The sequence below is a fragment of the Merops nubicus genome, unplaced genomic scaffold (genome assembly GCF_000691845.1).
Source record: "Merops nubicus isolate BGI_N331 unplaced genomic scaffold, ASM69184v1 scaffold20304, whole genome shotgun sequence".
Lineage (NCBI taxonomy): Eukaryota > Metazoa > Chordata > Aves > Coraciiformes > Meropidae > Merops > Merops nubicus.
Window position 1 is genome coordinate 90,277 of NW_008606505.1, and position 16,240 is coordinate 106,516.

General features: G+C 37.5%; 1 protein-coding gene across 1 annotated transcript in view; it reads right to left on the minus strand.

Annotated features, from left to right (window-relative positions):
* The window catches only part of STXBP5L (syntaxin binding protein 5-like), a gene marked incomplete at its 5' end in the record, with an annotated part of 75,967 nt that overhangs the window by 51,659 nt on the left and 8,068 nt on the right, over positions 1-16,240 (minus strand). Inside the window, 3 exons of the mRNA XM_008939679.1 lie at positions 3,067-3,192; positions 10,349-10,521; positions 14,464-14,681. Of these exons, the coding sequence (XP_008937927.1) occupies positions 3,067-3,192; positions 10,349-10,521; positions 14,464-14,681 (517 nt within the window). The remainder of the gene's footprint in view (positions 1-3,066; positions 3,193-10,348; positions 10,522-14,463; positions 14,682-16,240) is intronic.

Consider the following 16,240-nt stretch of genomic DNA (forward strand, 5'->3'; position numbering starts at 1 on the left):
ATGGCAAATAAATTTACAGAGCATCTTACTATTGAAAAGATCCATATTCCAAACTCTTGACACTGCATTGTTGGAGACTTGATTTAAACTAGTATATTATATACTGGCAGTCATCCTGCAGAATTCTCTCCTTTCCTATCAGACTGTAATTTCAGCTTCTAGACAGAAAGGACTGCAGGTACAGCCAAAGGGAAACTCAAAATCCCAAAGCACATTCAATCTGTTTAGGAACCATTTGTGATCAAATCCCATCATATAATGTAATTGATTAAGGTGGTCAGTTTAAACCCTGCAAAATATTTAAGCACTTGGTTCACACTAAAACTGAGCTGTACACTCATTTCCACCAGACTTTTCTGAATATAGGTCCAAAATAGCTTAAAGGAGATATATGGATTTGTGTTTGGAAAAACAATAAGGAAAGAGAGAAGTAATGAGATGGTGAAAGGGGAAGCAGGGTAGGTAAAACTTTTTCTTTTGTTGCACCTTTTCTTCCACTGCTTCCATTATAAAAAACAGAGTTTCATATAGCAAATAAACAAGGTAAAGGATGAAAATGGGTTGCGTTTTTCTTATTTGTCAAATGGCAAATTAAAGCACCATCTACAACACTGGCTCAGATTCTACTGTTTGTCACCACACCTTGTTTTGTACCTTGACACAGCATTGACTTCAGTACAGCATCTATGGAAATACTACAAACATACTCTTTTTCCCCCATTGACTCCTCTCTGATCTGCAGCTTAAGTAGCTACTGATATACACTGATTTAAAGTGTGTACAAACTCTTTTATTTGGCAGTATTTTTGTGCTTAGGTGGAAGGTGCATGAAAGTAGCATTTTCTGTTTCAGAAATTACTAAAGCCTGTTTTGCTTAATAGAAGAAAAAAAAAAATCCTAGCAAGTTTCCCAGGGACAAAAAAGAACTCTGTCACATTTGCCAGAAAACCATTCTGTGCAAAGTTTTGTATCGCTTCATGTTTCTTGACACAATTTGGCTGACAAAGAATAGGGAAAGTTATTTTGCTATTTGTTTTTGGCATTCTTGTATTTTGATTTAAAGCACGTGTAAATAGCCATTGTCAGAGAAAAGACATCGAAGTGAAAAAGATTACTAGTGTAATATGTGACAGCAGTTCCTGCGTTCATAAGTCCCCGTGTTCTAGGTGGAGAAGAAAAATAAAGGAATAAAGATGAGGAATGTCAGTCTCATCTGTTAATACTTTAGGGAACAAAAATTATAGCCATGTGCATTTTGAAAATTATTAACCTGAGATTTATTAATTTTTGAAAACATGAGCCACAAGAAGAGCTAGTGATCAGTCACTCTGTAGTCAGCAAATTAATAAAATTGGTCATTGCTTCCTGGTCTGTGTTTTTCTAAACACTTATTGAAGTTCACATAGAAGCATGGATAAAACATTTGTTACACCTAAAAAGAAAAAAATTAATAAGAAAAATCAGAAATTACTCATAAATAATATAACACTTCTGAAGAATAAGAAAATCTAAACAGACATTACTACCAACAAGATTTAAGATTAATTGCTAATTTCCAAGTCTATGAAGTCAAATACAAAAAAAAAGTATAATCAATTTATCCATTTTGAATCAGGAATAGAAACGGTACCTAGGAGACAGAAATTCTATTCTGTGGGTATCTTTCATAGAAATATCATAAAGTCCTCATCAGACATTGTGAGGCTAGGTAACAGGAGAAAACTAAAGTACTAAACAAAAATTCTGATGAAAGACAGGATTGTACCTTGCCACGGGCCCTAGGAAAAAGTTGAGAGAGACAAGAAAGAAAGAGAGAAGACTCTGCAGAAGAAATTTAAAGAAATAGGTCTTTCTTGTAGGCTTTTGTAGGAAAGTTAAATTTAGGTTATTGGACTATTTTATTGATACATACATTTATTTTTTAAACAGTCATGTACTTAGTATATGGTATTTTAAAGGAGGCTGCCCTGTAAAATATTTCTTCTCCTAGCAAAGGAAACAATTTAAAGCACTTGATTGAATCTGGTATGTTTAGGAAACCACTATGAGTGCTACTCAACTGCAGCCTGTCAGAGTAGTTTACAAGTGAGAGAACGGTGTGATTATTCCTGAAGTCAGATCCTGCCTTGGGGCCTGAGACGTGCAAAATGAGCAAATTAGGCAAAACCCAACAATTTACACAAGTGATAAATGCATCTAGGTATGGTAAAACAAACTTCTAGAATTCCTGAAAATAAGAAACTCTCTGGAAATTCACATTAAAGACTTGACCAAAGAGCCCCCAAATGACAATGTTTTTTCACAATTTTAAAGGCTCTGCATAAAATTTCCAAAGTCTGTGAAGAAAATCAAGTGACTTACTGAAAATGGGTAGGAGTCAGACACCTAACACCCATAACAGCCTACAGGTTTTATTGGAGTAACACCCTCTAGTGTGAAAACCATTTCAATGTATCTGGGGAACTCTCAGTGAGAGAAAATATTAAAAATTGGCAAATAAATTAAACTTGAGGGAAAAAATACACACAGACACACTGACTTGCATTTCCATATAGAACTTAGTGTTTGAGTGTTCCTTATCCAATTTTCAATTTCAGGTCGTTGGTCCTCTTGCAAACAGAGACTAACACAGACATACAAATGCTGTTCTCAGATGATTTCCAACTAAGATATGATGTCATGAGCAATGACATTTAACACTTAGTCACATCAACATTTTCTATGAAATATATTTCATCTTGGTGATCCTTTCAAAATAACTTCAAAAATTACAGATTTGGAAGGTAATAAGATTTTATTTGAAAGGATGGACAGAATAATGTGAAAAGAGTCAGTCTTTTAAATAGGCATAGTAAAAATATTGGCAAGAATGGCAGTTTAACATTTCATATTACAATCTTTGTGAAATTTCAAGTAATTTTTCCCCAAGAATCTGTGTTATAGCACCTTTTGATTATTTTACTCTGACTTTAATTGTCTGCAGGAAACTTCCAAGTATAATTGAAAAATACATGACTTAGTGCAATAAACCGAAAATCAATGAAGCCTTAATTTTGAGTTACTTACAGTCCATAAGCAGAGTTTGCAGCAAGACTGGTAATCTGTTGTGGAGGCTCACCATCCACCCACACCAGCTGAATAACAAGATCTGCTTGGTATCCAGGAGGCATTCGCACAGGTCGAGTCTTAACACTAAGAAGAGGTACAAAATAAGAATAAACAAACACACTGAGCCATGCATAACAACTGCCTCTCTTGAGGAAATACTAGTGAAACACAAACGCTTCATAAATCCAGAGCAATACCAGCACATGGAGCATATTGTCCATATGCCCATACATTGAGGCTAAGCATTCCAATCAGAACAGGGACATTTGAGATGAATTCCAGGTTTTGACTTTCATTTCTGTCGTAGTAACAAATCTGAAAACTTCCAACATTCCCTACATGACAAACTTTGAAGAAGGTGTAGGTGAGGGTCAATAAAAATAGTTTCTGCTTAATTGTTTTGCTTTGATTTTCCTTTTTCAGAGTATTTTCTTATGCTATAAAACGCAAGCTTTAGAAATCAGAATGAATAATCAACTTTCTTCTGAAACATTGAAACAGGACATTTTTTATTTTTGGAACTTTCTTGCTCTGAAGAAAAGCACGACAGAAAAATGCAAAAAGGCAAGAGAAGATGAGAAGCTGTACCTTTCTGTAATGGTTCCCACCATTGTACATTCAAAACTCACTAACTTGACAGTTCTATTTGTCCATCTAGTGCAAACAAGTCCTGTTTTCTTCTTTGGAGTATAACATGTGATGTAGTGTTAATGAATGAATGCTTCCTACATAAAATCTGACATAATTATTAACAGATCTTCATATTCTGCTATGGCAAGTTCAGTGAATTGCAAAGCAGGTAGTGAAGGTATTATACATATTAAAGGGTAATGTAAGAACTGAATACTTCTATAAAACTGCTTTATATGTGCTCTTGACTGGTAGAACTTAGCATGACGATACACTGAAAGAAGATATTGCACAATAATAGCAATACTTTGAGGTATTCATGTTACTCATTCATACATTCATACTGTAGGTAGTAATTTATTAATTAATAAGATCTTAATATCTGTGGTGGGTTAACCTTGGTTGGCTGCCAGACACCCATCCAGCTTCTCTCTCACTCCCCTTCCTCAACAGGACAGAGGAATAAAATAACATGAAAAAGCCCATGGATTGAGATAGGACAGGGAGTTGGCTTGCATATTGCTGTCACAGACAAAATAGACACAAGTTGGGAAAAAAAAAAAAAACATTGCCAATTAAAAATAGAGTAGGAGAGTGAAAAATTCTTCGAAAAGACAAAACTAAAAACATCCTCTCACTCCACCCCTCCCCTCTTTCCAGGCTCAATTCCACTCTTGACTCTTTTACCTCCTTCCCCACCCCAAGCAGCACAATGGGAAAGGGCAACAGTGGTTGTGGTCAGTTGATAACTCTCTGCATCTGTCACTCCTTCCTGATGATTTTTCTCTGCTCCAGTGTGGGGTCCCTCCCAAGGGGTACAGTCCTTCAGGAACAGACTGCTCCAGTATTGGTCCCTCATGGGCCACGATTTCTGCCAGAACACCTGCTCCCAAGTGGGCTTCTCCCTATGGGTTGCAGCTCCTGCAACCTTTTGCTCCTCAGCCTTTTGTGACATGGGCTTTCCATGGGCTGCAGGAGGACAACGTGCATCACCACGGTCTCCTCCACAGGCTGCAGGGGAATATCTGCTTTGGTGCCTGGACAACTCCTTCCCCTCCCCGTTCTCTTACCTTGGTGCCTATAGGGCTAATACATTTTCCTTGTCCCTCTCTCCAACAGTTGCCATGGAGCATTTGGTGACATTTCTTAACTTTGTTTCTCCAGAGGTGCCACCCTCTTGGCTGCAGAGCTCAGCCATGCCCTGCAGTGGGTTGGTTGCAGCCAGGTAGAATGGGCTGTCTCTGGCACTGGGCAGCCCCAGCCTCTCCTCACAGAAGCTGCCCTGCAGTCCCCATCCCAGCACCTGGGCACCTGCACCTGACACAACATCTTTGATAACTCCCCTTTGTATCCTGTCTCAAATTGTTTCACCATTTCAGTAATATAGTTTGTGCTGTGCTGCTCATGTTTTTATTATTGTAAGGGGTTCACCAACCTTGCCAAACCCTTCCCTTATTTACTGTTTAATGAGAAAAGCATTCCTCATCTTTCTTTACGCTTTTCCTTAACAGTGGCTTGGGACACTATTCTATTTCTTTTGCCTGTGATACTATTCAGGCCTTACAAATCCATTTATCTGGAGCAGTAATCAGCCACTGGGCTCAGATCTTGTCATAGGAAAGACATGAGAGCACAGCTGAGCACATGAGATGCTTTTCCCATCTTTCTCTCCCTATCTCCTGGCAGTCCAGGAGCAGCTGTGAGAACAGACCCCTAGGCCATTGGTGTGTACTACCTCTCCTCCTTTCCTTGCTCAGGGTTGCTGCAGTTGCAAGAGCACAAGGAAAGCACTCAACAACCACATTCTTGACCCAGACTGGAAGGGAATCTCATTGTGACAATGTGTATATAGTTCAGATGAACAGCACTTATCTGCCTCATCAGAGACAGGAAAGAACCACTTCCCATGCCTTGCAAAAGGGGCCTTGTTACCCATGATTGGTAACAGACTACAACAGATGCAGCAATATACTCCAACTTTAGCATGCCAAGAAATTAGGGGAGCCAAAAAGCAGTGCTGGCAGTAGTGAGATAAGACTTCCTGAAGTGCAGGTTGACCAAGCCAGAGTAAGCATGTTGTGCATCAGGGTTGTACAAGACAGCTTGTTGGAACTAATACGCGGTTGTGCCAAAACTAAAGAGAGGAAGAAGCAGACAGGAGCTGGTGCAAGTGAAGCACCAGCCAGTGTGGCTTTTGAAGGAGGAGCCAAACAGCTTATTGTTAGATGTGTGATGCCTTTCACCATCATCTGCAACTTTCTCAGGTCCTGCAGCCTCCTCAAACTCCGTAGCCCTGTCAGAGCATACCTGTTATACTTGAGGATATGGGATCACATATCTGGGTATCCCAGATTTGGATATTACAGCAGAACATATGCAGTATTTCAGGATGAGGAATGAGACCTTCACTTGGATCTCCAAGACATAAACATCTCCTTTCTCCTTCATGACCCTTACCTACTTCTACCTTTTCCCCTCTCTGACTGCAGAAGTACGTAAGTTCTGTGGCAAGGTTTCAGTAGTGGGAGGTGGAGGACTGTAGGGGTGGCCTCTGTGAAGAGAATCCAGGGGCTGCCGTGTGACACAGCTTCAGTCTAGCTGATTCCAGCTGCCTCTGCCACAGACCCATTGCAGGACACAGCTAAGCCCTTCAGCCAAGCTGGTGGCAGCTCTGGGAAAACATATTTAAGAAAGGGCAGAAATTGCTGCCTGGGATCAAGAAGTGAGGAAAAAAATGTGAGAAAAAGTACCAAGATGGGAGAAGGACAAGGAGATGAAGTGCTCCAGGTACAGGAGCAGAGATTCCCCTGAAGCATATGGGAAGGACCATGTTGGAGCAGATACCCACCACTGCAGTCCTTGAGCACTCTATGGGGCACAGGTGTTTCTCATCACCCAACTTCATTTAAATTGGCAATAAATAAAATTTCTTTTTCCGAAGTTGAGTGTGTTTTGCCTATGATAGTAATTGGTAAGTGATTTCCCTGTCTTTATCTCTACCCATTTTCTTCACCTTGTCCTGTTGTGGTGAGAGAGTGACAGAGTGGCTGGGTGGGCACCTGCCAGCTGGCCAAGGTCAACCCACCGTGGTTGGCAACTTTTTGAACCGTTTACACTACGAGCCTAAATACTGCAGGAGTATGGGCAGAAGGAATGTAGGTATTTCAGTGATTTCCTGGACACATATTGGTGTTTTCTATTAACAGCATATCTCTGCTCAAAGTTTTGCACTTTCTTACCTCTTCTGCTGGCACTAAAGCTTTGCCCTTTCCTTTGTTCATAAGATACATGTCCAAGTGCATTTCTGAAGTGACACTATCATACGCTTAACGAAGCCCTGGAATACCCAGGAGGACTCGTGGCGAGAACAAAGGGATGAACATCTGTGAACTCAGCCTGCTAAGGGAGGGGGCTATTCTGAGACCAGGAAAACTGAAACTACACACAGGAGTTGCACACAGTGAAGATGTATTTTTTTCAAACAAACTTCACAGCAAGCAGAAGCTGAATTTGTTATACTCCAGGGTATCTTTGTGATGGGGCCCTTCCATTTCTTATGTCTGTGGATCAGCATTTTCAGTTTTCAGCTCCTGTCCTTAAAAATGTTATAAAAAAATATAAAGCAGGTAAATGAGAGCAAAGAAGCAAGATATAAGTCTAATGCCCTTTCAGCTGAACAGATATACTTTCCATCCATATTTTCTAATGGATAACTGATGATGTGGGGGAACACAAGAGTCAAGCACGCTGCTATGGTGAGTTCCAACTTGTTGAGGCAATGAGTTTATTCTTTTCTTCTTCTAAACAAACTACCATTAGACTAACAATGGCTGATTAATTCTGATCCCCTAAAACATGTTTTTATTGTGATATTACTTTTCCAATGTGTTTTTAACAACATGCTGAAAAGAACTGAGAACTCGAAGTGCCTTCTAAGTTTTATTTCAGACTATTGTTACCTGAGCAAAAAAAACCAAACACATTTCTCTCTCTAATTTTCACTGCAAATTTGAGAATCTTCTTTGGTAATATGGATGTCATTTCACAGGGATTTTCTCTAAGTGTAGAATAAGTTCTGGTTGGTGAAAGACCATAAGACCAGAGTAAAACAGTTTCAGATTTCACGATACAATTTGTCTTTCCCATTTTCCTGTGACACCTTCTTCTTTAAGGATGTTTGACCCACTTCCCTGGTTTCACTTACCACCTTGCTTGAACAATAACGTTGATACTTAGTTCTTTGACTTGTTTTGGACTGTTTCTTTTTTTTTTTTTTTTTTTCAAAGTGCTTGCACTATAGGCCTAAACAAACTGCAGGAGTACGTGCAGAATGAAGGCAGATATTTCAGTGACTTACCTGACACATTCTGGTTATTCTACACTGTATTTGGTTGTTTTAGATTTTAGTTTTCTTCATGAGATAATCAGAGTTCTTTATAATTTTAGAGCTACTGTCAAAGCCCTTGACTGACCTAATTTTGGGCTGATACTAAAAGTGTGGGAACAAAGACTTAGATTCTGGATACAGCTTTTTGATGACACTATTTACATCAAAAATATTTATCTACATAATCACGAATATATCAGTTCCTTATGTTATTTTAGCTGCATATTTCATTATAAGATCTTCTGAAATAAGCAAGAACAATATTTATTCCACTCTGCTGCTTGCCTATCTTGGTAACATTTACTTTTGATTTCAGAAAAGTGCCAAGCATTCATTACTTCAGCCTCTTCAATCACTTTCTTCCTAGTACCTATTCACAGACATAAACACATTCAGTCATTTTGAATTATGACTAGCAAAAATTATGTAGTGTGAAGTGCCACCTCTTTGCTATAACAAGGTTGAGATGCAGAAATGAAAATAAGCACAACAGAGCTGAGATTAAAAGCTAGTCTTTATATAAAATTTTATGTGCATTATCAATATAACGCAAGTTGTGCACTCACCCTCCATGTGTAGGTGGCTGCAGCTTTATGTTATTATGACTGTATCTTAGATTCTGTACTGGTGTCCACCTGAATGACTTGCATATCAAGTCCACAGCATCATCCAGGTGTCTACTGGGTTTTCTGTATTTCCAGCACTACTTTAATTTTATCATAATTCTGCTTAGAATAGAAGTTTTCTGACAGACAAGGAATTGGACTCAGTTAGTCTGGGGGAAAAGCATGGGTATTTATATGCCTTTCCCTGTTGAAAAAGTTGAGTGTACACAGTATACTTTTATATAAATTTAAGAGCAAGAATGCCAGCAGTTCTAGTGCTGTAATTATTTGACTTTGAAAAATCACTTCTCTGTCAAAATAAGTTTACATTTACTTTGTGTAAAATGGGACAAAACTCATCTGGCTAGCTTAATGTGAGTTTACATGGAATTAAGCAAACTTCCAAGCCTAACCAGCAGAACCTATTGGTTCATTACAGGTTCTCTGCCCCCAAGATTAACAACTCCTTTCCCTCTCAGACCAAACCAAATACGAATCCTTTAAAGGAAAATCTTACCCACTGAAATAATTGATTCCATTCTTGTTGATTTCAATGTCATAAATAGACTTCACATTGGGATTTTTTTAATAACTTCTGTCTCTTCTATTGATTTTCATAGTTTACATTAGTGATTAAACTGAGGTCTGAGGTTCAACTGCCTGATTGAATGAGGTGGGAAAATGAACAGGGTGCCAAAAAATACCATTAATTTTACAACAATTTCATGATATTGTTTTTAAATGCTAACACTGTTTTCAGGAGCTCAACAGCCCAAAGTATCTGCAAAGTCAGGCAATGTTCATTTCAACTGCTTTTGAAATAATTGAGCCTTTAAAATATTTAATAATTATTAGACTGAAACAATAATGAAATCACTAAAATTAGAACAATTGTTATCAGTAGTGCACTATAATTGCTGGAAAATTACAGTTTATGAAGATTTGTATGGAGTTCTGGTTTGAAACTATTCAAACCCATAATTTATCTGCCTTATTAGTAAGAACATATTAATCTACTCCAAACAGTGGCAACGTGTACTCTAGCAGACAACAATTTGCTTCTTTATAAAGATTAAACATATATACACTTTCACACAGTGCAACTGTTTCATAACTGCGTATGTTAAAGATTGCTTCGTAAGTGTGAAAAGAGTTTCCATCCCTTACACACCATAAAACGCATATACTTCTTTCACAAAGAAAGATTTTAGCACTATACTAAGTAAAGATGAAAAGCTTTGCACATGTCTGCTTTATGGAAATCTCTTTGTGAACTCAAACCAAAAAGCTCCTCAGAAATGAATTGATTTATTCTGTGGTGCTTGTATTCCATTCAGATTTGTGGGCATGAGATGAAGATCTACTCCTAGATCACTGGAAAATTACAGTCAAACCTTTGCAGTAACAGTTTATCTTCCCCATGATTACTTCTAGCCTTTTAAAATCCTGTTAGTCATTTTGCCTTAATTCTTTTGTTTGTTCAATATTCTGGTTTCTTCTTGTTTTGTGTCACATACATATGATTAATCTCTTTTTCTTGACAGTTGATTGATAGTTAATACAACAGATAGGAATGCTTTTTAGAAAGATAAATCTTTGAACAATGGCATAGACTTACCTAAGACATGGGATGCTATCCTTCATCGTTCCTTCACATGCTACAGTATTGGTACTGCCTGAAAGGCTCTTTAAAGAAGGAAGCTGGGAGGAGGCATCTGGAAATGAAGGATTTATTTCCGGTTCGGGAGTAATGATATCTTCTACTTCATACTGAAGTCGTACCTCTAATGACTTAAATAAATAAAAAGCTAAGTTATAATTTAATAAAGAAAGCTTCTGAACATTCTGTTACTTTCAAATAATAATCAGCAAGCCTTTTTAAAAACACAGCCCCCTAGACTTATCATTATCATTTGCAGGCAAATAATACTGACATTTGTTGTTCATGCATCGTAACAGCAACATCAGATGCTAGTCAACTAGTCATCTACCCTACACTGATGGAGAAATACATAGGTGTGTTCTTCCAGTGCTGACTTTGATTCAAGCCTATTATTTAAAGTGAAAGACAGAAATACAACTTTTCAGATCTTATGAAAAGAGAATTTAATCACCCACCCCAAAATAAATATTATTCCGCCATAAGAAGGTATCCTTCAGGATAAATGTAATGAAAAATTCCTGCTTACTCTCTGATACCTTTTTCCTAAGCAAGTTCATTAAAAGAAAATCAACTCTGCCTCCTTAGTGCTACAATAGTCTCTACAAGACAGGTTTTAGCCAGTATGAAGAAGCCTGACAGTGTGGGGAGTTCTGATGAACAAACTTCATTTGTCCATAGGTGGGGCCAGGAAGTCAGAGATAACAGCACAGTGTGTTCCATATTCCTTAGAATGAACATGAGTTTGGCAGATTCTAGAAAGTACAGTTCAAACCAGTTACCTTTGACTTTCCTTCTGAGCTCCCTAGATAGGGAAAAGGAGATCCACCAGGCCTCTTTCCATTAATTCAGGAAACCTTAACTGAAGGACTCCAAAGCACAGGAGAAACTGGAGAGGGAGCTCAAATCTATGTAAGTAATAATCTCAAAGAATCATAGTAAATACTGGGCAATTCTTTCTATCTCATGAATTGTCCAAAGAGATCCCCATTTTGAAAAGAATTTAAAAAAGAAAAAGGTACAACTCTCTAAGGGATAACATCTTGGGATTACTAGCTGAATAGTAATTTCGGTGCTGGTACTTTGAAGTGACCAGAAGCAACTGCAGATGCAGACGCTACAAACTCCATCTTAGTGATTTCTCATTGAGACATAGTCTGTACCAGAAAGGAGATAAAGATCAGCCCTGAAGGCTCTCGTATTCCTCAACCATTGTTTTAAAACGCGTAAGATTTCAGAAAAAAATGATTCTGATAAATCAGAAGAGAAAGGGTCGTTTCTCAAAATATCACTTTTTTTTCCTCCTTGCTAAGATCAACAGATTTTTTTTTTTTTGTCCTGAATCAGCTAAAGGACCCTATGGACAACCTTTGCCTTCAAAGACTAATGAGTGAAATATTGAGTTCACAAAAATCTAATGTCCTGGAAGTAGTTGCTGCTGACTGAAACAATTAAGAATGCTGCTTAATCTTCATGCAGGTCTGGATTAGCTGCTGAAGAGTGTGTTCTGCTTGCCATGTTAGAAGGGCATAATTCTTCTTTGGATCTTTTCCTTTGTGTCTTCCTTTTTTTAGTAAAATTAATTTTGTTAAGTTCTAGTTATTTTCCGTTTGCAGAGACAAGGAAAAAATTTAGGCCAATAACATAACCGTGTTTTTTAAAAAATGTTTTGGTCCTGCTTTGACTAGGCCTTGGAAGGGGTAAAAACCTGTTGTATTAGTTTATTTTGGCACATGATAGAGATCTTTTTGGCGGATCCCATCATGAGGCTCATTGATTCTCCTTTCTACATTCAAACTAGTGTAAACTTTTTCCCATTTGGTTCTTCCCCAGAGCTTTGAATAGCAACTTCACTGAAGAAAAACTGATCACTGAGAGAGTAATCACACTTAACAGATACCTAGATATCCCTTTGAGACAGGATGGAGTAGATTCAAATGAGAAAACATAACAGGACTTATGTAATGTTTTTTACATAACTGCATGGCAATGACTCCAAGGTTGGATATGAAGCGGAATTTGTGTTACACATACTACTTGCTTCTAGAATCTGATATGGAATGATACAAATAATACTTCTATTCAGGAAATCCCAGGGATAGCCAATGCCTCTAAGCAACAGATTTCCCTGCTACATGGGGAAGTCTTTGAGTAGTCTCCATGCTTTGCATTTACTACAACAATAACATTAGAAGACTGATGTCGGGCAACAAAACCAACATGAGGTCTTTAAAATGCAGGGATTTGTAGACTGAACTCAAGATCACTCCAGGCTTGCTGCTAAAGAAGAGAGGACACTAAGTGCTAGAACTTGGGCTCACCTTGGGCAGGGAAGAAATCCTGAGACTGATCAGCTCAGTCTCAGTACAGACAAAGCCAGACAACCTAAAATCAAGTACATATTCCAGCAAAGACTGCCATAATTATTAAAAACAACCCCACCATGCCTGCAGCTAACATGTGGAAACCAAGAGATGAGGTCCATCTGAGGACTGCACAAAACCCAGGGGAACTCAATGACTATGCCACCAAGATTAGATAACATTAAAGCAACTCTTCAGAGGATAATTCCTCTTAAAAATGCTTCTTAATTACAGATGAAATCTAAGAAACTTTTAAATTACACATAACACTTCAGAAAATAGTTGCGATGCAATTTAGCCGCAAAAGCAGAAGACAGGAAAATAAAGAAATTAAATGATAGGTAATAAAAGAAAAGGTGCATTGGCTATGGAACAATGTAAGAATACTGAATGTATTCATTTTAGCTGCATTATACACAAACTGGTTCAGTAATGTGAAATTACTGTTCATTAGTTTTAAAACTTTCCTGAAAGGATACATTCAGCTAGCTTAACAATTGCCTCTAGGGGAAGAAATGAGAGGAAAACAACAGAAAGCTATAAGTAATGAATTTCCTATGAATTTCCATTTCCAGATGGCACATGGCTACAGGCCAAAAATGACATGTTTTTGCCAGGCTAGAAGTATAGACTTTCTAAGGTATAGTAAAATAGCGTGTAAAGGAAAAGAACTGCAATCAGGGAAGGTGGAAAATGAAAGGGAAATTTTGTGTCAGTCCCCAGTATTTGTTGAGAGTTGGCAGATGCAAATAAAGACTTTTTGGCAAGACAGTGTCGGCAGTCGTAAACTGCTCTTCAGCATCGGGGAATGGCAGTCCTGAAGGAGAGGGAATCATATTCAGTTTGGCTTGGCCTTAAGAGCAGTCTCCTGTTAAACTTTATAGACTTAAGAAAGAATGTTTTATGTTATAAATGCTTTTCAACCACGCTTTTATCAGTGGTTGTAGTTCCTGTGCAAAAATGCAAGGTTTAAACCAAAGTCAGGCTTGCCGTACAGCAATGATGAGTACAAGGTGACTGCAGTGCAAGTTGAAAGAACATGAACTGTATGATTCTGCCTAAAATAAAGTGACTGCTTAAGACATGAAGAAAGAAAAAGGAGTATTTTAACAGAAAAAAAACCAGAAAGCTTAGGCAATTATCAAGTGCCTAGCCATAATTAATCTGGCATTTCATATAACATCCACTTTTAGAGAAACAAAGTCAGTATAAGCCATAAAAAAGAAGATTTCTTTCTATTTTGTTAAAGCCAGTGATAATTTTTAGTCCCCTTGTGGTACAAACGCTATGAACCTCAATGAAAGAGATTAAATACTTGAGTTAAAAGGAGTACTACATATTATGTACGTACACAATGTACATTATGTAATAAAAACATACAGCAGCCAGTATTTTTAGAGCAGGTAAGTATAACAGAGATTTACTGTATCATAAAGTCTTAAAAGCAAACTGTGTCTGAAATCTGCACTTTTTGTTCCTATTGAAGGAAAAAAATGACAAGCTGGCTCCCAAAAAGTCTGTTAGATTTTTGTCACTAACTTAAGTAGGATCAAGTTTTCTCTCAGAAGGGTTAATATGGAATATCCCTAAACCTACATTTATACAGCTCGATATTAATTTTAATTCAAGTATATTAGGACAGACACAGCAAGGCAATTTGACTTAGAAATTATTTTCTTTTATAAGAAAGTAAAATTCTGAAAGACTTACTGCAATTTCAGTATTTACTTCATGTTTGCTGAACCTGTAAACCACCACATATGCAGAAACTCCTGCCACACAGAAAATTCGGCTTTCAGGACACCAGTACATCATCTGAACAGCAAAAGGATCTTCTTCCACAATTTCAGCTGTTGCTTTTCCTTCTCCTGGTTTCTGTTTTTCAAAGACCTTTGACGTTTTTAATTTATACAACATCTGTAGAGTAACTGGAATATATTAAAACATGAAGCAAATCCGTTATTCCCATTTTCTTGTCAGTTGTGGCATAGCAAAGAATCTTATGAAGGCCTAAGAAGAAAAGAAGATGGGTATTATACAACATAAATATTATTCTGGTACACACTGTTGTAGGAAATGTATTCAATACTTCCAAAATAGATAGTTGTCTGTGATATACTACTTAGTACTTTCTGAGACAGGATGTCAAAGGTGTTTGTTAACCATTATGGACATAAGTAGGCTTATACCAAAAGCTCTAGTAATGCTGCTATTTTCATAATGAGATAGGAAGATTTCATTTGTCTGAGGTTATTTTCTTGCTAGAATGTAAAGACTGTATGCCACTTCAAGAGAAAACAGCAGGAAAGTATTCTGGTGGCCTGGGCAATACAAAGACTTTCTGAACCAATGAGAATTCTAAAATGTTTCTAATTTCTTGACTAATAAGAACATCTGCATTTATACTTGTATATAAAACCTTAATATCCAGAAGCCTTTGTCAAGACTAGAACTTCATCTCAGTGAATTCTGGAGGTAAAGGAGGAGTTATAATTAACCCCATTTTGGTTTATTGATATTCCTCCCTGTTTTTTACTGCTTTTATATTATTTTATCAGTGCCATTAATTACTAACTGCATAAGGTCAGACAAAGTCAGTCAGGCTCAGCACCTATAAAGGTGTATCTATACCTAAAGGAAAAGCTGTTATATGTGTTAGTGTAGTTGTGGTAGGTCAGTTCAGCTAGCTTGTGTAACAAGAGCAACAAAAAGATGAAAAAAACACAGTGTTTTAATTATGTAACCAGATGACAAACACAGCAAAATTACATTTTCATTTTGCAGTGCAGATATACTCATGGAGTTTTAGCATATATATATATATATTTTAATATTTTTTTAGATTTTTGGCATATAAAAAGCTACCAAATTTTCAAAAACTACAGCAAGTACTTCTGTAATGGATACATAATTCTTCCTGCCTTTTTTGGTGGTAGATGAGGCCCCAGGATGCCTTTAGTCCAGTGGCAAAGCTAGAGTGGCACTTCATATCAGGCATCAAGGCTCCGTGCATGCTAGGACTGGAAGAATTACAGAATCATAGGGCACGAGTACAAGATGAGACTCTACACTGCTGTGAATTACTAGGTACCATCTGCACAGGGGCAAATAAGAAACAACAATGGCTTTTGAGCAAAACTATATTTGGAAAATTCCTTTAGTGGCTTAGCACTTCCCTGTCTCCCAGAAATCTGTGCTTTCACATACAAAACTACACAATTAAAATATATCTAAAAGCAAAGTAGTTTGTGCCTTCAAATACCAGTAGAATATTATGTTTGCTATGTTAGCAGCACTAAATCCAAGACATCAGAGATGCACTGAAAGTACTGTTACTGTTAAAGGGATTGTGACTATTCATGGTCATCTAAGCCTTTATCTTTAAGAAAAATTCCTATTGCAGCATGTACATAATGATTAGTGAGTTATGTTTATATTCCCTATGAGACTTTTTTTCCCTTTCCCAATTCCTGCTAGAGTTAACGAA